The following is a 21,120-nucleotide window of genomic DNA, read 5'->3' on the forward strand; positions in this document are numbered from 1 at the left end:
TTTACTGCTGTTTGCCTTGTCCGGGATCCAGGATTGGCCGTGCGAGGGCAGCGCGCACTTGCGGCAAGAGACGATCCCCAGGGAGGGGGGGTGACCAGACGAGCCCACGAGAGAGGCAGCCATCGAAGCGAAAGGGCAAAAAAAAAAAAAAAAAAAAAAAAAAAAAGAGCGATCGCTAACTTGACGATCGATGCGTTCTGCGAGGACGCGAGGGCGAGAGCGCTGACGAGGGTGGCATGATGAGCAGCAGCAGCAACACGACGGAAATGTTGTGGTTGCGGTGCAAGCGGCGCGAAAGGTGGGAAGGTGCAGATGGAAAAAAGCGCGGCGAAGACGAGAACGCAGCGGCGACGTCGAGAATCGGAAAAAAAAAAAAAAAAAAAAGGCGCGAAAAAACAAACCTAAAAATCGAAACAGACTGATCAAGTCAAAGAAAAGACAAATCGGGTCACAAAAGCACGCCAAGTGCAAATTCTGTCCTTGAGACCGACCCACAGCGTAAATGATGCCATTGACATGCCATACGTCAGGATGGGTCGGGGACGTCAGGTCACGCGATGGCGATCCGATTCTGGTTGCAACCGCATCGCTTGGCGACCGACACAAGGACGTGCGCTGGCGTCACGCGTCGGTCTCTACCGTGTCAAGGGCGACGACACGTTGTATGTGGTGCTGATCGACTTGTCCGGTGTGGAAGTGGTTTCCAACAAAGCCGATGCCAAAAAAACATGCTGGCGAAACTTGGCGTTGACGAAAGCCTCTTCTTGGTAAGGGAGTTGTTCCAAGGAGCGCAAAGCGCGGCCATTTGAAGTACGAAGCGTAGACCGACTCCTTCGGGGTGATGTGGCGGGTGAAGAGGAGAGAATGTGCATTCATTTTTGAGAGTTTGGCAAAAAGGAAGACGGTAAATGGGTTGAACAAAAAGGAACAAGCTCAATGGGTTGAAACGTTAATTGGTTTGATTTCATGTGCTCTATTTTGATTTGAATTCTTGACCTCACAACCTTATCAACAGATCAAGAAAAGCCCACAGAGGGCTGATTCGCGACGGCCGTGTGACCACACACCTTTCTCAGATCGCTCGATCAAGAAGCAGCTTAGGAAGCGTCCCCGCGCCCTGGTGGAACCCCTCATCGTCGCAAGTCCCAACAGCATTGCCACCCAGTGCTTCGGCGTTGCCGGTCGAGCAGCGTGGCCTCGACCAGTGTGGGTTGCAAGGAATGAACAAAACAAACAACAAAAGCATATGCCCGCATATTTGTTTTTTTTTTTGTTTTTTTTTTTTTTTTCGTTTTTTTGTGCTGATTCCGTCTGATTGGATGCTTGAAGGTGTGTTTTGGATGTCCGCACTCAACATGGCTTGCCTAGTTTTGTTGAGATTGCCTTCCAACGCTCATCGCAGTCATGTTGGCCTAATGCGTGATCTGAATCCATTCTCGCCGTATCTGAAACTGTTGGGTTTCATTATTGATTTGTTCTTGTTTTGTCTTTTTCTTTGTTATTCTTCTTTTTTTTTTCTCTCTCTCTCTTTTTGTTCTTTTTTTTTTTCTTCTTCTTTTTTTTTTTCTTTTGCGCAGTTCGTTTTTGGTAAGCATTCATGTTTCTCTGGCGCTTTTCTGCGGTTCTCTTCTTTCCCGCCTTTTCACTACCAGTGTTCTTCTCCATCCTGTCTTTTGCGCTCTTTGCCCTCTGACATGGTGGTGCATGCTGCCTTTTTGTTTTTTTCTTTTTTTTTTTTTCTTTTGTTCTGGTTTCTTTTTCCCCCTTCGTTTTGATTTGTTGGGAGAGCTTTCCGAAACCGCCAGTTTTGCGCAACCATCATTCGCTGGTGCTTTTTGTTGGGCCGTGCGACGTGCGCTGCCCTGTGCTTCCTGGGAGCCCCCCCCCCTTCCCCTGTCGATGTGTGACTCCATTGCTGGTGGACTGGGGGGATGCCTCGAGGTGTCTGGTGCCACCATTCAATTTTGATTAGATTTTATTGATTTTTTGATTTGATTTTATTGTTTTTTTAAAAACGTGGCCTGTTCATTGGACGTCGTCGCTGGTTGTTTTGCGGCGGGTGGAGAAACGTCCACCCCCAATGAGACTGACAGCGCGTTTGTCGATGACGAAGCAGCGGTGACCTTGCCACACTCGCGCTCTCCTCAATCTATTGTTGGATTGGATGTCGCGTCGCTGTGCGTTTTTATTTGATTTTTAAAATGATCCTTTTTTTTTTTTTTTTTTTTTTGGATTGTGTTCTTGCGCAAGCCTTACCCGCAGTGTTTTCCCCCCTCTCCGCTTCGGTTTGACACGACTGACTCACCGCGTGTCATCCTCCTTCATCCCATCTTGCTTCCACATCATTTTGTTATGACTCCCTTTTCTGCCCCTTTGTTGCGTTGCCATGCGCCACTTTTTGTGATCATTTTTTAATCTTCTTTTTGTTTTTTTTTTTTTTCGTCTCATTGTTCCGCCCCTCATCTTCGTCATCGTCGTCTTTTCTTCCATATGATTGATGATTGTCGCTGGGGGCGTGTCGGAGAGTCGGGCAACTGCGAAATCGCCCCCCAACACTGGTACCTGCTGGAGATCCATCATCAACCTCGCGCTCGCATGACATGTTGTGTGCAAGCCCATTGACCAATGCAGATCACCCGTCATGACATGTGGTGGTCCGTCTGTGATCAACTCGATCCTTGTACTGACCCCCCCTTGTGACCCCCCTTGTGATCGTATATTGCAACAGACAGCGTTCGGGAATGGTCAGAACGATCCAGTTGCTGCTGGCAGCGACCGTCCTCGTTCTCACTGCGAGCTCTGCGCACGCCGTCCAGTACCGCGCAACGTGCTTTGCGCGCGCATTGTACTTTACCCAAAATTCTGGTTGCGGTGATGGAACCTGTACGTCGCTTTTTGTATTGCGTTTGGCAGTTGCCCTCAATCGCTCACTGATTTTGTCTCGAACCAACAGGCGACCCCTACTGCTGGGGATGGGTGAGATTTGCACCGAATGGCAACGCAAACTGGAATGCGGGTCAACAAGCAAACACCGCCAGCCCTCGTTGGAACATTGATTTGAACTATGGCGTTGTGAACAACTGGGAAGGAACTGTGCAGTGGTATGTCGACTGCGACGACGCCGACCCTGCGGGCAACCCCGACGATGACATGGGATGGCGGACGTTCAATCCGATCACCCTGAACGGCAATCAAGAGCAAGGCAGCTTGACCGCCAGTCCGTGGGAAGGTGTCGATCTCGGAGGCACCACTGGTGGCGAGTTCAACATTGGTGCAGTCTACGTCTACCATCGCGCCATGTGCGACCAATACTGGTACGGTGCTCGTTGCGGCGAGTACTGCAGAGTCAGCGATCCGCCGGCGTGCACCGAATGCAAAGCATTAACAGGCGAGTGCAAATGCAACCCTGGCTACCAGGACAAAGACTGCGGCACCTGCTCCACCAACTACTGGCAAGTCGGCACGTCGGGACAGCCTGGGTTCCAGTGCGTGTACTGCCTCGGACAAAACACGGCTTCTGCTTGCTACTCGTGCCAAGCTGGTGGTGTCAAGGTTTGCTGCGACGCTTGGAAGGGCACCGAATGCAACGTGAAGAAGTCCTGCGGCGCCTTCCCTGTCGCACCAGCAAACTCTGCGCGCGCAACCGATGGCACTTCTTGCACGTGCTCGGGGTATCAATGCACTTGCAAGTACTCGTGCAGCGCAGGCTACACTGCTACGCCCGTCACCTCCACATGCGGCTTCGATGAGCAATGGACAACGGTTGCTGGACTCCAATGCCTCGATGTCAACGAGTGCGCTCCGGGAGGCGGAAACCTGTGCGCCCAGAACTGCACCAACACGATCGGCGACTACACCTGCAGTTGCATGCCCGGCTACAACCAGAACGGCGACGGTCGCGGCGAGTATGGCTGCACGGGCATTGACGAATGCGCCACAGCAGGGCAGGGCGGCTGCGCTCAAGACTGCACCAACACTCCGCTCTCGTACTACTGTGGCTGCTTTGCTGGATTCACATTGGCGCCGAACGGCAAGGACTGTACCGACAACAACGAGTGCACGCTTGGCACCCACAACTGCGACTCGCACGCAAGCTGCACAAACACGTATGGCGGATTTTACTGCACCTGCAATGCTGGATTTACCGGTGCGGGGACTGCGGGTACATGTGTCAACACGAACGAATGCGGGCAGTCGCCATGCGTGGCAAATGCCGCGTGCGTCGACTCGCCAGGCTCGTTCACGTGCACCTGCAACGCTGGCTACACTGGCGACGCGTACGTGTCGCACAACGGCTGGTGCGCTCACGTCAGTGCCGTGTCCTTTGCCGACTCGTCCGTCATGGTTGTCAGCAAGCCCGCGAGCGGAAACATTACTGTGACGCTGCAAGTGAATGCGAGCGCTTCGGTCGACCTCTCGAGCGTTCAGTTCTCAGTCGTTGGCACCAACGCCACTGCGGGTGTGGACTATGTGGTCTTGACGGCGTCTCCGTTGGTCTTCAACGTGTCGGATACGTCTCGCGTAATTCAGGTGGCCATTCTGAGCAACAGCTTCACGACCAACTTGCAGAGCTTGAACGTCCAGTTGCACGACCCAGTCCACCTGGTCGTTGATCGCTTCAACAACGCCACTGTCATCATTAACGCAGCAGGCACGGTGCGCTTTGCCCAAGCCTCGCGCGCCTTCAGTGTCAACATTACTGCTGGAAGCTATGCCCTCACTGTCGAACGCGTGTCGGCTTCGTCTTTGGCACGCGCCGTCAATGTCACCATCTACCGTAGCCAGCCCGCCCCGCAGTGGTTCTCTGTGGTCATCGCTGTGAACCAGCTGACTGCTGTTTTGACCGTGCCGCTTGCCATGTCGACCGCGCCCTCGTTCGATACCGTCTACACGTACACCATCACCAATGCCACATTGATTGGCTCGACTGCGCGCCCTCCATATATTGGCGACTATGCCACAGCAGCCGTCACTGCCCTTGCGCACAACTACCCCAACGGCCTGATTGCCTGGCGCGCCGTGTCCTTGGTCCTGCAAGAAGGAACCGGCTCGTATGTTACGATTGACCGTGCCTACGGCACGAATGGATCCGTCACTGTGCGCGTTCGCACCGTCACCCTGACCTATGCTCAGTCGGGCGGCGTTGCACTGGCCAGCACGTCCGACTACACGTCTTTCTCGCAGCTCCTCACGTTTGCCGAGGACGTCAACACCCTCTCGGTCATTGTGTCAACCTCCGGTGACACGCAGCCAGAAGTGGACGAGATGTTTGGCGTGCTTGTGGAGTTGGTGTCTGGCGGAGCGACTGTCGATCCGACCAAGTCGCTGCTCCGAATCACAATCGCCGAGAATGACGACGCGCACGGCATCATTTCGATGACCCCCGTCTACACGTGCAATGACGAGTCGCCCATCGTTGGCGGTGTCGCGCAACCCAACAACACGGTCAAGGTGTTGCTTCGACGCGCTGGTGGCCTGTTTGGAGACATTACCTTCACGTGGTCGACGCACGACGGTGTGTTCAACAACGCCAGTCTTGCCTCGCAACGCAATGCATCGGGCGCCATGTCTGACTATGTCGTGGCCAACCAGCAACGCGTCATCTTCCCTGCAGGTGTGGACCGAATGAACCTGAATGTCGTCATTCTCGATGACACAGTGCCCGAGCTGGACGAGTACTTTTACGCTCAGCTCGACGGTGTGCCGATTGGCGGCGCCGTCATCGATCCAGTCAACAACTATACAAACCTCTGCATTGCCCGCAACGACAACCCGTACGGCCTGCTCGGAATCGAACTGCCCAGCCCGATGACCCTTGGTCCGAACGGCCAGCACCGCTTTATTGTGTACGAAGGCGGCTTTGTCAACGTGACCATCCACCGCTACTATGGCACCTTCCACACCGTCTCTGGCGTCGTTTCGCTCGTAAATGAGAACACGACCAACGCCGACTTTGGCAACGTCAACAACATTGCCGTGACGTTCTCCGAGGGCGTGTCTTCCGTCAGCGTGGCGTGGCCAATCGCCAATGACCTTGCCAACGAGCCGTACGAGATGTTTGGTGTCAAGTTGGTCGCGAACGGCGCGTCGTCCGGCCAGGAAGCCACGTCTGTCGTGACCACCAGCTCGCTGGACTCGTATCTGCCATGCGTTATCGATGCGAGCTCGTCGAGCGGTGTCATCCGGTTCCAAAGCCTGTTTATCTCCGTGCAAGAATCGGATGGGGATGCCATCCTGACTGTCTCGCGCTCACCGAATGCCTCCTCCGTGACGTACTCCTCCGACGCCGTGCCAGGAACAGCCTCGGGATCCGATTTCGACGCGTCCAACCAGAACAATACGCATCTGCTTCCCGTGACGGATTCGACGCAGCAGTTTTCGATTCACATTGCGAATGATAACATCCCGGAGGGCGACGAATCGTTCTATGTCAGCCTTGTGAATGTCAGCGGCGCGTACCTGTCCTGGGCCTCGGTGGCGACCGTCACCATTCTCGCCAATGACGACGGCTATGGCGTGGTCGAGTTTGCGCCATCCACGCTCTTTGATACAGACGTGTACCATTTCTACGAGAATGCCACCTACATTCGGCTGCCCGTTTGGCGTGAGGTCGGCGCGATCGGGCGCATCAACATGACATTCGAGATTTCCACAAACCGCAGTGCTTCCCCCGATTATCTTGCCTTCTCTCGAGTCGCGCTGCCTTCGTTGAAAGTGGACATGGCACACGACATTGATCCCGCGACCTACGAAATTGTCATGGCTGATGGTCAAAATGAGACTGAGATTGTCATTCCGGTCTTTGACATTCCCCGCTATCAAGGCACCAAGTACATGTTTGTCCACCTGAAGAACATTGGCGGTGGCGCGCGGTTTGGTGCCTCTCGAGCTGTGGTTGTCATGATTCTCGACCTCGATTCCGCCCCAACCAGCTCTGGTGCCAGCTCTGTGGATGCTGCCATCTACACGATCATTCCTAGCGTGCTTGCGCTTCTCTTGTTGCTGTTGCTAATCATTGTCGTCGTTCGTCGCCGGCGTCAAAAGTCCAAAGTCGCCAAGGTCGCTCCTGCCTTCATGCACCGCAATGACCCGACCGTCGGTCAGATTGAGCTGAATCCGCTTCATCAACTGAATGAGGAGCGCAACGATACGTACGACGATGTTCGTCCCGGTGCGCGTGAAGGCCTTTACGACACTCTCGGTGGCGGCGGCAGCTCGGTCGGCAACCCGACGTACGATAGCAACGCCACGTACGATAGCTTGTCTGCTGCCAACTATCAGTCCGCGTCCGCGCAGTATCAGTCGCCGGCTGGGCAGTATCAGTCGCCGGCTGGGCAGTATGACAACTTTGAGGCCCCGGTCTACGACAGTGCTGGTGATGAAAAGGCACCTGAGGCCTACGCCCCAGGCTACACGCACATTGCTGGTCGCACCGCCTCTGACCAGCTTCCTGCCCCGCCCGGCCAGACGCGTCCGCAGCAGTACGCTGCTCTTGATCACGGAGACGCAGGCGTTTCTCCCGAGGTTGATGCAAAGATGCTCGAAGCTGCAGGCGGGCACTACGACAGCTTCGCACCTGGCACCAATGCCCCGCCCAACTATGACAATCTCCCCTCTGCGGTAAATTCTGACGCGACAGCCTCGGAGTATGCCACTCCGCGCTCCGCTCCCCCGCCAGTGTACAGTCGACCCAGATCCAACCCCCAAGACCCAGTCTATGACTAGCGACGAGCGCCAATGGTGGTTCATCAATTGTCTGTGACTTGCGTTTGCTGCTGTTTACGTGCGGAGTTTCAAGTGCTTGCGGGCTCTCCGTCCGCTGGTCAACCTTGTGTATGCGTTGTACGCCGTGCTCTATTGTTTGTTGGACCACGCGCTCAATCTTGTCAATAAAACGAATGCTGTTACCCCTGCCGATTTTTGTTTGGTTGTAACATGAACAAGGATTGTTTCACAGTCGGTCAAGAGAGCGTGTGAGCGAGAGCATTGAACGGAATGAGAACGAGTTTGCATCGGCTTGGTTTGTTAAGCGTTTCAGCGGGTGGTACGAAGCGAGCTGAAGGTAATTTCCTCTGAATTGACAGTTACGGGCACTGGTAACTGGCGATACTGTGAGTTCTACGGGCGATGTAAGCTGTGGCGGAGATGCGAGTACTATCCCGATCATTAAATTTCGACCCCCCCTCTTTTTTTCACTTTTTCGCCCTCCCTGGGACCTGTGTTGCTTTCCGTCTCGCCCGCGGAATGTTCATTCATGGTACGGTGTACCGAACGTCTGATGAACACCGGGAGCGGGGGTTGTGAGTCATATCAGAGCAGCAGCGAGCAAAATAAAAAATATAAGGAAACTCAAAAAATTCACTTTTCCCGCCCAAATTTTGGTTTGGGTTCAGTCTTTTTGTGCGCATGACTCGCACACGCAGTCAGTCCACGTCCCGCGTGGCTCCCAGACAGCCCCCGGTATGGCTGCGTCCAACTTCACCAAAAAGACCGCTGCCCGTGCTGGACAAGATGCCCAGGGAGGTCGTCCGCGGTCAAGTGCTCGCGTTGCGAAATGCTGGCCTCTCCTACAACAAGATCGCCACCCAGCTTCACCTCCCACGTTCTACAGTGATCAGCATCACCCAACGTTTCTCGGGAAGGGCGACGACGAGCGACAGCCCCCGCCCCGGTCGCCCCAGCAAGCTCAAGTCATTTCACCGCAACAACATTGTAGCACAGATCCTCCTCGATGAGTCCGACACCGCACCCGAAGTGGCCGCCACTATGCGCACATTGTCCAAAGTTCGTGTCTCTCCATGCACGATAAGAAGGGTGCTGCATGGTGCAGGACTTGTCAACGGAGCGAAGGTCAAAAAAGCCCTCTTGAAAGAGACACACAAAGAGCGACGCTTGGCCTTTGCACTCGCTCATCAGCATTGGACCGTCGATGACTGGCTGAGGGTCGTCTTCTCCGACGAGACTGCTCTCTATCTCTACAGGAACAACAACGGTGGTCGTGTATGGCGTCTGGTTGGCGAAACGTTGACCGATCGATGCGTGCAGGGCACGGTCAAGTTCGGCGGTGGCCATATCAATGTTTGGGGCGCCATCTCTCGTTTCGGAATTTCGCTTTTCTGCGAGGTCGGCGACGTCATGAACGGCGACACCTACCTCTCAGTTTTGGAGAGCGAGTTGCTAGCAAGCATTCGCGTGTGGAACAACAAAAACGAGATGATTTTCATGCATGACAACGCCCCTTGTCACAAAAGAAAAGATGTGGCGAAGTGGTTCGAAACCAATCAGATCACCGTCCTGGACTGGCCTGCGAACTCTCCCGACCTCAACCCCATCGAAAATGCGTGGAACATGGTCAAGAACAAGATCTACCAGGAGAGGGAGATCAAGAGCAAGGCCGCGTTGTGGGAACGCTTCCAAGCGGTCTACGAAGAAGTGCTCACGCCAGAGGTCTGCCGCGATCTCATTTCATCGATGCCGCGCCGCATTCAAGCTGTGATAGATGCCAATGGTGGTTATACCAAGTACTGAAGTGGAGCGAAGGCGCTGCGACACGTTGTTTGTGTGCCATGTAATGCTTTGTGAAAATTGGGCAAAAAATCCGCTCTTTTTCTGTTTTTTTGAGTTTCATTTTTGTCTGTTCTCGCTTCGAATCTTAACTCCCAGCCCGCTGCTTCACTTCTAAAATGTGTCTGGTACACCGTACCATGAATGAACATTCCGCGGGCGAGACGGAAAGCAACACAGGTCCCAGGGAGGGCGAAAAAGTGAAAAAAAGAGGGGGGGTCGAAATTTAATGATCGGGATAGTATTCCTGGCAGTGTGGCGTGTGCTTGTTTGACGTGCAATGTGAGTGTTGCTGGTCATGTGGCTGTTGTCGGCAAAGCCATACAAAGTGCCGTGTTTCTGACTAGCAATGACCAGCTATTTAAAGACGGGGAGTGAGCCCACTGAGCGCCAACGCCGAGCGCGGTTGAAATTAGTGCATAATGCTCAATCCAGTCTTGTCCTTGCCAACCACGCCCGAAGACGCGCAGTAAAAGTGTGTCAAATGCGTGTCCAAACCAAGATGTATGTTTGTAGAAAATGACAGGCGGTTTGGCTGAAGGTAATGCATTTTTAGGGTCAATGCAAATGTCAAAACAATTGCCTTTCAATGCGCAATAAAGACAAAAAAATTGTGCCTAAATTTTTGCGAGCTGCCAAGCATCATCATCGCGTGCAACACATTACATATTGTTACTGCAAATGTAAAACCGCGCCAATCGGCTTTCCAGATGGTTGGGAACTCGTAATACTCGCTGCTTTGTTTGCGCGTCGTTTATCGAGCTGCTGTTCACTTCCACCTGAGCAGACGCGTTCAGCCTTTGCATCCCTTCTGACTCAAAATCATATTTCTAATCATTGTAAATTCAGGTTGACTCGATGCAGCTGGGCTGTAGTTCCGATTTGAGCGTTCTTGCGAGCAGGTGCGGTTGTTCTTTCGAATGTTTCCATTTCATCGTCTCCCAAAGGCATCATCGGCAAGCGAGACTGGTTTTATTCTCGGCACACAGCGCTGCCTGATATTGTGAATATTCCGCAAGTGCAAGTCGCTCTACGATGGCTGGAGCAAGCGTTGAACGGCTGCAGTTGAGGCCAATTCTCAATCTGGTCGTTTTTCATCCGGTTGCTCGGTCACTCCGCTCCACCCTTTGATTCGTACGCAAGTCCAGCATGGCACTCGACCGAGAGTCGTTTTCAAGTTCGATCAACAAGCTTTTTTTTTTTGCTCAACTTCAAAACTCAGTCTACACTACTTTTTTTTTTCCTGCTTTCTGAAATCTGAATGGGATTGTTCAAGAAGGACAGCGATGCTGGGTCTGCGCCTGCGGCTGGCGGGCCCTCGACGCCGAGCAAGAAGGAGCTGAAGGAGGCCAAGGAGCGCGAGAAGGCCAACGAGAAGAAGAAGGCGCTGATCTCGACGCCCAACGTCGGCTCGGTCGTCCACACGAGCTCTGGCGGCGGAGCGGCAGCCGGCGGGCAGCAGCAGATCGCAGGACTCGGTAAGAAAAAAAAAAAAATAAAAAAAAGAAAGAAAGAAGGGAAGACCGCAACAAGGAAAAGGACGAACGAATGACCGACGTCCGACACGCGGCCGCTTTTCGTCGCTGCAATCGCAGGTGTTGATGCAAGCGTGTTTGGCGGGTGAGAGTGAGCGTGATCGAGCGAGGGGGAAAGTGTCTGGATGGCAACTTTGCGGCTTTTGTGGCTGCGATTTGCGATTTGCTTCCATTCTCATCGAGCAGGCAGGTTGGGGGGGGGGGGGTGAAGTTGGCCCTCTCAAGAAGCGAGTCAATGAGTAGGTTGGCGCTGAGAGTCAGAGAGAGAGAGTCAGAGAGAGAGAGAGAGACAGCGAGAGAGAGTGAAAGCGATGGCAACGGAACCGAAAAACCGAAAAAATAAAAAAATAAATAAAATAAAATAATAACAATTCAAACAAACGAACCTGTTTATTATTTTTTTATTATTTTTTTATGCGTAGTTTGCATTGGAAACCGGTCTTTTTTATTTTTTTTATTTTTTATTTCCTTTGCTTTTCTGTTGCTTGGTTCGCTTCTGTCCTGTCCTTGCAACGCACCGTTTTTCTTCGCAACCATCCTCTGACGTTTTTTCGTGTTGCAGCGAGTGAGTGATCAAAGGTGGCGCTGAAGGCAGTTGGTTACTCTTTTACTTCCCCATACTCACTCACTCACTCACTCACACTCACTCTTCTACATCAACATGCCTCAACAACCAACATACCAACCAAAACAACAAACCGCAGCCTTTTCCGACGATCGCTCCATCCCCCCACCACCATCCCTTCATTTCTCAGTTCTCAACCCAGTGAGTTCTCATCTCAGTCAATCTCAGTCAAATCTCACTTTTGCACGTCGATTTGAACTCGTTGTCTTCCATTCAGGTGCCGCCTTGCAGCGAAACGCATCCAACGCATCCGCAAGCACGCGACCAGCATCGGGCGCTGCTGCGTTTGCGGCATCGCCGTCGCCATCGAGCGCGGCCGCCGCGCATCACGTTCCGGACAATCGTCGGAGCCTTGCTCTCTCTGCACGCTTTGATTCATCCGAGGATTTGACGGGCGTTGGCTTGCACGAGCATGTCGACGTTGACAACCACGAGCACTTGCTTGCCCTGACAAACAAGGTCAAGGAGTTTTCCGAGCAAATCACGGCGTTCGGACGCCTCTTCCCCTCCGAGCCCAACGATCAGGCCAAGGAAACGGTCATTGTGGGCGTCACCAACCTGCACACACTCATCAAGGATATCAGCGAGACCTTCTCGTTCAACCTTGACGACGTCCTCGTCCACCTCAAGACGCTCATTCTGGCGACCAAGCAGTGGGCTGCCGGCGCAAACCCCACAGACCCGCAGCGCCCGCACAACTTGAACAAGGTTTTGCAGGACATGATCACCGTGTTCGCCCGCATCGTCTCAGAGTACATGCAAGGCTTTGCGACGCCCGAGGCCGAGTCTTCTGCTGCGGCACAGTATGCAGCTGCGCTGCCGCTGGCCACCGCAGGCGGCACCATCCCCACCACCGCGCCCCCGGCGTTGCAGCACCAGGCGTCAAAGCTGCACGTGAGCGGCGTGTTGCACGATGTGGACGAGGAAGGCAACTTCTTCTCGTCCATCTCCCAAGACAAGGATCTCGTGGGCATGCTCTTCATGGACGGTGTTGAGGTCTTGAACGCCCGTTGCAAGGAATGGTCGAGCTACACTGGCGAGCTCTTGTCCTATCTCAAGAGCCGCGTGGCGCTCGAAAAGGAGTACTCGACCAAGCTTGCCAAGCTGTCGAGCGACACCACCGCCACCTTGAACGAAAAGGGCTGGCTCAACCGCAGCACAATGCACACCAACACGCTCGCCGTGCTCGCGTCGCATGCAGGAGCCGCTGCTCGTCGCACCGAGTTTTCTCACCAGGTCGTTTCCAAGGTGATTGAGCCGCTGCACGAGCGCCAGACCGAGCACGACAAGTCACGCAAGCGCATCAAGGAGCAGTGGACCAAGGAGCGCAAGCGGCTAGCAGACACGCTCGCTGCCACCGACAAGGCCAAAAAGCACTTCCACGACTCTTCGCGCAACTGGGAAAAGTCGCTGCTCGAGAAGAAAAAGGAGGAAGCGACGCCCATGCGCCTCAAGCTGGACAAGCGCATCAAGGACGAGGAGGAGGCCCGTGCCAAATGCGGTGCCGCCAACGACGCCTACAAGCAACAGCTCGTTGTTGCCAACAAGGCCGTCGTGGACTTTGAGGCCTTCTTGCGCAACGTCATCCGCACCCTGAAAATCTTATCCGAGACGTGCGAGCACAAGAGCAAGAACACGGTCGGACGCCTGCACCAGCTCGAGTACGTCCTCGTCTCGCCCTACGAGGACGAAATGATCAGCCTGATTGATCACACCAAGCACATCAACAACGTGGAAGATGTCGCACGCTACGTTGCGCGTCAGTCTGCTGGCCAAGAGTTGAAGGTCGAGTCCGTCGAGTACGAGGACTTTTCCCTCCAGCAGGAGACCGCAGCCTATTCGGGACACGAGCGTTCGGGCCACCTTGGTACTTTGCCTGAGCAACGCGGCAACCACAACGCCACCGGTGGCGGCTTGCTTCAAGTCCCTGGACTCGCCTCATCGGCCATGTCTGGCTCGACGAGCGCCGTGAATGGCCATGTCTTCCGTCGTTCCGACGTCCCCGGTCGTTGCGCACACTGCCAAAAGTACGCCTTTTTCAACTCGGCGCGTTGCAACATTTGCAACATTACCTGCCATGTTGGCTGTGGCGATCACGTTGTCGAGATGCCCTGCGATCGCGAGCGCTCCAGCTCTGTTTCAAGCATCCACGCGCCCGCCATGCGTTCTGCCAGCGGCACGCCCAGCCGTCGCAAGGGCGACAAGCTGTCCTTCTTTGGCTCCGACCTCGTGTCGCTCGCACGTTCTGGCCAGCCCGTGCCGCTGGTTGTGCTCAAGTGCATTGCGGATATTGAGCGTCGCGGCATGGACTTGGTGGGCATTTATCGCATTGCCGGCCAAAAGTCGCGCATTGAAGAGTTGTGCGAGCGCTTTGAAATTGAGCGCGAAAACATTGACGTGTCGCAGCAGCCCGATGAGCATGTCGTGGCTGGTGTGCTCAAGCTCTTCCTGCGCCAGCTTGCCGACCCGCTGATTCCTTTCGCAGCCTACAGCAAGTTTATTTCAGTGTCGGAAACGGCCAGCACGCCTGCCATCAAAGCCCTTGTGCGCTCGCTGCCCGACGCCCACTACAACACGCTCCGTGAGCTCATGCGCCACTTGCACAAGGTGTCCCGCAACTGCCACGTCAACATGATGCGCACGGATAACCTTGGCATTGTGTTTGGCCCGACGCTGGTCCGCTGCAAGGAGGAATCGGTCGATGCCCTGCTCGACATGCCCAAACAAGTGCGCATTGTTGAGCTGCTCATCACCAACTACGAGGACATCTTTGACGACGTTTCAGACGAAACCGCCGCACGCATTGCTCGTGAAACCAAGGCCGCTGAAGAGGAAGAGCAAGAACGCCTTCGCAACGAGCGCGAAAGCGAAGAGAAGGTTTGTAGCATTCGCGCGAGATACGGTGGTTTTTTTTTTGATTTTGTGCTGGTGTTTTCTGTTTCTCTGACCATTTCTTTTGTGCTCGTCGTCTGCATCACCAACGACACAGCGCGCTCAGGCCGCGAAAGAAGCCGAGGAACTTCGTGCCAAGCAGTGGCAACTCGACAACGAGCGCTTGGAGCGCGAGCAAAAGCGGTTGCAGGAGGAGCGCAAGCAGCGAATGAAGGAGAAGCGTCGCTCTGAACGCGAGTCGCAGTATTTGGACGAGACAGCGGATCCACTGCAAGCCATCATTGCGGCAACTGCACCCATTGTCATTGAGGAGGACGAGGACGAGGCTGCCGCCCGCCAAGAAGAGGATCGTGCCACGCTTCGTCGCAGGCAAGAAGCCGAGGCTGCCGCCGCTGCCGCCGAGATGGAAGCAGCGCTCAAGTTGAAAGAGGAGGCCGACCGCCGTCGTCAAAAGGAGGCGGCTGATCGCGCTGCCGCCGCTGCTGCTGCGGCTGCCGAAGCTGAAGCTGCTGCCCAAAGGCAGGCTGATGAGCAGGCCGAGCGTGAGCGAACGGAGCGTGCCGAGCGTGCACGCCGCGAGCGAGAGGCTCGGGAAGCTCAGGAAGCGCTGGAAGCTCTGGAGGCTGAGGAGACCAAGAAGCGTGAGCAAGCGGCGGCGGCAGCAGCAGCAGCAGCAGAGGCTGAGGCGGAATCGCGGCGTCAGGCGGAACAAAAAGCCGCCGCCGAGCGCGAGTCGCAACGCAAGGCTGACGAGGAAGCACGGCGCCGCGCCGAGCAAGAAGAAGAAGATGCTCGTCGTCAAGAGGCGGAGCGCGAAGAGTCCAAGCGACAGGCTGCTGCTGCCGCCGCCGCTGCTGCTGCCAAAGAAGAAGAGAAGGCTAGAAAGCCGCCGCTGCTGAAGCCGCCGCCCGCCAAGCTGCCGCGGAGGAGGCCGAGCGCGAAGGGAAGCGCAAGGCGAAGGGAAGCGCAAGGCTGCTGCCGATGCTGCCGAGCTTGAGGCTGCTTCGGTCGCGTCGCCTGCGCCAGCTTTCCTTCCAGGAGGACGACTCTTCGCCCTCAATCTCACGAACGCAGTCCATCCTCGACGAGTCTGCTCTGCCGAGCTTGACCGAGGCCGAGTTGAGCAACCTTTCCGAGGCCGATATGCAGGCCGAGCTGGAGCGTCGTCGCGTCGAACGCAAGCGACAGCGCGAGTTGCGTGCTGCAGCGGCCGCTGAGGCCGAGCGCCAGCGTGCTGATGAAGAGGAGCGCGAGCGCGAGCGTCAACGCGAAGAGCGTCGTCGCAAGCGCCAATCTGAGGCTGAGATGGCTGCCAAGCTCGAGCAACAGGAGGCCGAAAATCGCCGCAAGAAGAACGAGGAAGATCGCCGCCGTCGCGAGCAAGAGGATGCCGAACTGTTGGCGCGTGTTGCTGCAGAAAAGGCGGCGGAAAAGGAGGCCGAGCGCCAGGCTGAGCTTGCGGCCGAGGAGCAACGCCGCATTGCCGCCGAAGAGCGGGCGCGGAAGCGTCGCGAGCGCGAGGAAGAAGAGCGCCGCGAGCTCGAGGCTCTCGAAAAGGCCAAAGAGGAGCGTCGTCGCAAGGCCGCCTCGGACGCTGAAAGTGAAGCCAAGCGCGTTGCCGATGAGTTGGAGCGCTCGCGCCGTGTACGTTTTGAGCGATTTGATTGATTGATTTTTTGTTTTTTGTTGGTTCGGTTGCGATGGAGGCTTTTTTTTTTTTTTTTTTTTTGTTTTGTGCTGACCTGAAGTCCTTACTTTTTCTTTTCACAAATTCTATCAGACTGAGGCTGCAGCTGCCGAAGCTGCCGCCACTGCTGCTGCTGCTGCTGCTGCTTCTGCACCAGCTGCCAGCACTCCAGGCTCGGCTGACACCGATCCGACGAGCATGATGTGCGTTTGCGGCAAGACGGCCAAGTTCCGCTGCACCATGTGCAAGAGCCAGTACTATTGCAGTCGCGAGTGCCAAACGAGTGACTGGAAGACTCACAAGCCAGCTTGCAAGCGCATGTCTGTTGCTCCTGATGCCAACGCTGTCGCGGCCGCCACGGCCAAAGCTGCCGAGGAGGCCGAGGCTGCAAAGAAGGAGGCCGAAGCGACACCTGCCGCTGCACCTGCCGGTACGTCTACGATTCTGAAATGTGCTCTTCGGTCATTTTGATTGTTTCAATTTACTGACATTTTGACCTTTGTGTTTTTCTCCAGCGACAGGTTTCAAGACTGCCAAGGCGCTTTACGATTACGAGGCTCGGTCGGGTACCGAGATCTCTGTGAAGGCTGGCGCGACTGTGACCATCTACTCGCAAGTGAACAACGACTGGTACCACGCAGGAGGTGCCGATGGTTCCAACGGCTATCTGCCCGCCTCGTATCTGCAGATGCTTGATTAAAACGATGTGTTGTGGTTTTTTCTTTTCTTTTTCTGTTGTACTCGAGTGGTGTGTCGCTGTTGGATGTGGTTTCTCTGTGTGATGTGTGATGCCTTTGAAGTGAAGTGAAGGCCTTCTTCCCTTTTGATCCTCAGTTGTCCGTTGTGATTGATTCAAATACAAAAACAACCCAATTTCCTTTGCAGGTTCCTCTGGTTTCTTTTCTCTTCCCCCCCCCTTCACCTCTCAGCTCTCCTTCTCGCTTGCTCCCCACTTCCCCTTCCCCTTCTCTTCCCCTTCCCCCACTTCCCTTATCGACCTCGACTGCCAATTTGCTCTCCTTTCGATAAGATGGAAGATTTCTTCTTGTTATTCTTGTTCTTCTTCTTCTGCTTCTTCTTCTTCAATTCTTCATCGATTTCTTCTTCTTCGATTTCTTCTTCTTCTTCTTCTTCTTCTTCTTCTTCTTCTTCTTCTTCTTCTTCTTCTTCTTCTTCTTCTTCTTCTTCTTCTGTTGTTGTTGCTGTTGCCATGATGCTGCTGCTATCGGCGTCCTGCGGTTTGCTGCTCGCGTCCGCTGCAGCTCCTGTTGTTGTTGTTGCTGTTGCCATGATGCTGCTGCTATCGGCGTCCTGCGGTTTGCTGCTCGCGTCCGAACGGCGGCGACGCGGGCTGGGGCTGGAGCTACTCGCACGGCGGCAAGGCGCTCCACTTTGCGGGGCCAGACCAGAACGGCGGCGACGCGGGCTGGGGCTGGAGCTACTCGCACGGCGGCAAGGCGCTCCACTTTGCGGGGCCAGACCAGTGGAGCCGACTGCCGGGCTCGTCCCGCTGCGGCCACGGCGCACCCACCGAGCGCCAGGCACCCGTGAGCATCACCACGTCCAAGGCCGCATACAACCCGGCGTTCGCGGCGCTCGAGTTTGACTACGACTGGCCGTCCATCAGCGGTCTCACCGTTGTCAACGACGGCGTCTCGCTCATCGCAATGCTGGCAGACAGCGGCGCAGCCACAAACACACACACAGACAAGGCAACGCTCTCGGGAGGTCCGTTCGAGGCGGGCGCAAGATTCGTCCTGCGGGAGGCTCGGTTCCACTGGGGCTCCAACGCCGGCTCATCTGGCTCCGAGCACGCCATCGACGGCCAGTTTGCAGAGGCTGAGGTGCACCTCGTCCACTATTCAGACCGATTCGCGTCCTCCATCGAGGCCCAGGCCAGTCCGAGAGGTCTCGCTGTCGTCGCAGTATTCATCCGCGTCGGCGACGCTCCAAATGCGGCGTTTGACCGGTTGCTCGGATCGAGCACGATTGCTGCATTGGCGGAAGCCGGTGCTGCAGTCTCAGTGCCAGGCGTCAGTCTTGCCGAGTGGCTGCCGGCAAGCACAGAGCAGTACTTTCACTATCCTGGCTCGCTTACTGCGCCGCCGTGCTACGAAAGTGTGCGCTGGGTTGTCATGCGCGAGCCCATCACCATTTCCCAAGAGCAGCTTGATCGGCTGCGATCTGTCCGTACCGACCCGACCATCTCCTCCAACAGCCGTCCGCTTCAACCTCTGAATGGGCGTGTTGTCGAAGCCTCGTTCAATCCCAATTTTGCATAGAAAAAAAAACCAACCCCCAAACAACAAAAACAAAAGAAAAAACAAATCCTGCAGGCACAACAACCATCAAAAACATGTCGTGGTGTTTTGCCCACAATGGCATCAAGTGGATTACCTCATTGGTAGTCTTATCGTGTGATAGTATTAAACAAGTTATTTCAGAACGACGACACGAACATGCTGTTTTTTTTTTTTTTTTGTTGTTGTGTTTCAAGGTGTTTCCTTCACATATTGCCTTCCCCCCGCCCCCCTGTCCTCCTCTTTGAGGATGAATTATTCACTGGCGGGGTGACAGTGCAAAACGTGTCTGTTGGTCTTCTGGACCAACCGCAGGGTCACGGCTGCGATGATGATTCAAGCAGTTGTCTTGTCAAACGACAGCTTGTTTCAAGTGAGAAGGGCTTCCTGAGAATCTCGCACAGATACAAGTGCAAGAGGACGTACTGTTGTCGGTTGGTGCAGGTGTCGCCGGCAGCGCAGGCCTCGCAGACATTGCAAGCATCGATCGCGATGAACAACACACCAAAGCTGGACTGAAGGCTAGCTCGACCAAAGCACGGGGCTACTCGATCAAGTCCATTCCGGATGACGAGACGCTGAGATGGCCATTTGCTCTTCCTGCCGATTGATGCAAAGTTTTTTGGTTGTTGTCTCACCCGAAGAAGGAGAATTCTGAGACTGGAGTGAAGTGTATTTTGCTTATGCAAATATTGAATTTTCGTTTTTGCAACTCGTCCTAGCGAGGAAGTTGTTGACGCTGAGCTTCATAATACCCTGTCATATAGCCAGCATGGTACCAGGCTGAAAGTAATTGAGCAAGCTGCGGGTCGTACGATGGGGTAATCTGAAAAATACAAAAAAAAAAACCATCAAGAACAAAATCCATTTGCATCCAAGTTCGCCCCAGACATGAACTTACACCTCCCCACGCAGCGCAGGCGGTTGGACGAATTGTGAATGATCGACGTTTGGTGTGGCAGTTGCAGTCAGAGTGGCACTGGCTTCCTCCGAATCGAGGTTGGGTTGGAGCGATTCAAGCTCAACCTCTTCCTTGTTGTTGTATCCAAGATATTTGACGATGCAGTAAATACCTGCGATGCAATTCAAGCACCAAGACGGGTGAGCATTGAGCTTCCCGGCAACAATCCAACTGAGCGTAAATAATACCAAAAAAACAACAACAATCTCACCATCGTCCGAGATTTGCTCAATCACGGCGGGATATTCTCGCTGGTCAACGCTATAAACGGATATGCATTCGTCTCCGACGTGCCACTCGACCATGCGTGGCTCGAGACTTGCACTCGCTGTCGGCTGTTTTGGCTTCTTTTTGGCGTTCTCCAGTAGGATTGGTTGGCGTGGGAGGGTTGCAGACGAGCTTGTATCAGCCTCAATTTTCTGTGAACTGTCGACCTTGGGTGTGCTGGTCGCATTGGCCGTGGCGGATGATGCGGGCGGCTTGGACTTTTCCCCAGCACCAAGTTCTTCCGATTCGGATTTCGGTGGTGCGTTGGGGAGCTTGTGTGTGCGCCGCACAGCATGCGAACGCTCTGTCGTTGATTTTCGAGAGTCGGATGCCTCTGAGGACACGTCTGAGACTGAGCCGGAGGACTCCCGTGCAAACAATTGGGTTGAACTGCGCAGCTGGGCCTCCTGCAACGGCTGCGATGCATACTCCTCGAGCTGTGCAACAGTGGGCGGCAGAAGGTCTTCCAGGCTTTGTCGCTCTTGGTTGCCGTACTCGGTGTACGTGACCCAGCAGTGAATGCCTGTGCACAAACCAACAGCCAACAGCGGCAGCCAAGTTTAACACAACGCGACAAGCGATCGCTTCCCCAACCGAAGCAAACCACCACCAAAACAAGCTCAAGTAAACCATAAGCTCAAGTGAGCCAGAGCGACAATAGCCTCGGGACCCTTTACCATCGGCACAGAGCTCGTCGATGGTTGCATTGTAGACAATTCCGTCCTCAGACCACGTCGCGCGACACAGATCGCCCTGCTTCCACGCGCGACTGCTGGTTTCTGGCTTTCCCGAGCCCTTGCCGTTGCTTGTCTGACTTGTCGTCGATGACGATGATGATGACGATGATGATGATGATGCAGCGTTCTGTCAATCCAAACATTCAGCGTTCAGTTAGCTGCTGCATCGCCTCCCGTCCCAAAACGCACACAAGAGGTCAGACAAAGACCACTCGAGCGTCTCGTCATACATTGGCACTGGCATTGTGCGTCTCGTCCTTGTGCGACTGGATGGACGCCTGGAAGACCTCGAGCAGCGACAGTGCGTCGCGTTGCATCTCAGCCGCCTCCGCCGGTCGAAGCAGTCCACCAACGCCGCTGCTTCCACTCTTCCCTTGGCCAGCATCAGCAGACGACGCGTTCAGCAGGCCTGAAAAGCTTGTCGTCGTCGTTGTCGTTGCTGTCGCCATGGTTTGTGCTCAGCGAACGAGAGTTTCGTGGGGGACTGAGCCTTCGGTCTCAGCTGTTGCGCGCCACTTGCACTCATCCGATCCTAATATGCGCTTCCATGTA

General features: G+C 54.8%; 5 protein-coding genes across 5 annotated transcripts; 4 read left to right on the forward strand and 1 right to left on the reverse strand.

Moving 5' to 3' along the window:
- Positions 1-1,519: 1,519 nt before the first annotated feature.
- CAOG_00015 (hypothetical protein) lies at positions 1,520-7,725 on the forward strand (the record flags this gene model as incomplete). The annotated part of the gene is made up of 3 exons (XM_004364829.2): positions 1,520-1,587; positions 2,729-2,883; positions 2,954-7,725. Exons 2-3 carry the CDS (start codon positions 2,742-2,744, stop codon positions 7,723-7,725), a joined length of 4,914 nt encoding a protein of 1,637 aa, XP_004364886.1. The 5' UTR covers positions 1,520-1,587; positions 2,729-2,741.
- Positions 7,726-8,511: 786 nt separating this feature from the next.
- CAOG_08382 (hypothetical protein) lies at positions 8,512-9,528 on the forward strand (the record flags this gene model as incomplete). Its single annotated transcript, XM_011271650.1, has 2 exons — positions 8,512-8,784; positions 8,917-9,528. 2 exons carry the CDS (start codon positions 8,512-8,514, stop codon positions 9,526-9,528), a joined length of 885 nt encoding a protein of 294 aa, XP_011269952.1.
- Positions 9,529-10,825: 1,297 nt separating this feature from the next.
- Positions 10,826-17,003, forward strand: CAOG_00016 (hypothetical protein; the record flags this gene model as incomplete). Its single annotated transcript, XM_004364830.2, has 6 exons — positions 10,826-11,042; positions 11,942-14,601; positions 14,714-15,413; positions 15,518-16,260; positions 16,397-16,733; positions 16,819-17,003. The coding sequence occupies 6 exons, from the start codon at positions 10,826-10,828 to the stop codon at positions 17,001-17,003; spliced, it is 4,842 nt and encodes a 1,613-aa protein (XP_004364887.2).
- A 513-nt stretch (positions 17,004-17,516) lies between these two features.
- On the forward strand, positions 17,517-19,214 carry CAOG_00017 (eukaryotic-type carbonic anhydrase; the record flags this gene model as incomplete). The annotated part of the gene is made up of 3 exons (XM_004364831.2): positions 17,517-17,619; positions 17,708-18,493; positions 19,048-19,214. The coding sequence occupies 3 exons, from the start codon at positions 17,517-17,519 to the stop codon at positions 19,212-19,214; spliced, it is 1,056 nt and encodes a 351-aa protein (XP_004364888.2).
- Positions 19,215-19,321: 107 nt separating this feature from the next.
- Positions 19,322-21,017, reverse strand: CAOG_00018 (hypothetical protein; the record flags this gene model as incomplete). The annotated part of the gene is made up of 5 exons (XM_004364832.2): positions 19,322-19,429; positions 19,507-19,676; positions 19,776-20,354; positions 20,509-20,695; positions 20,799-21,017. 5 exons carry the CDS (start codon positions 21,015-21,017, stop codon positions 19,322-19,324), a joined length of 1,263 nt encoding a protein of 420 aa, XP_004364889.2.
- Positions 21,018-21,120: the final 103 nt, after the last annotated feature.

The sequence above is a fragment of the Capsaspora owczarzaki genome, assembly GCF_000151315.2.
Source record: "Capsaspora owczarzaki ATCC 30864 unplaced genomic scaffold supercont2.1, whole genome shotgun sequence".
Taxonomy (NCBI): Eukaryota; class Filasterea; order Ministeriida; family Capsasporidae; genus Capsaspora; species Capsaspora owczarzaki.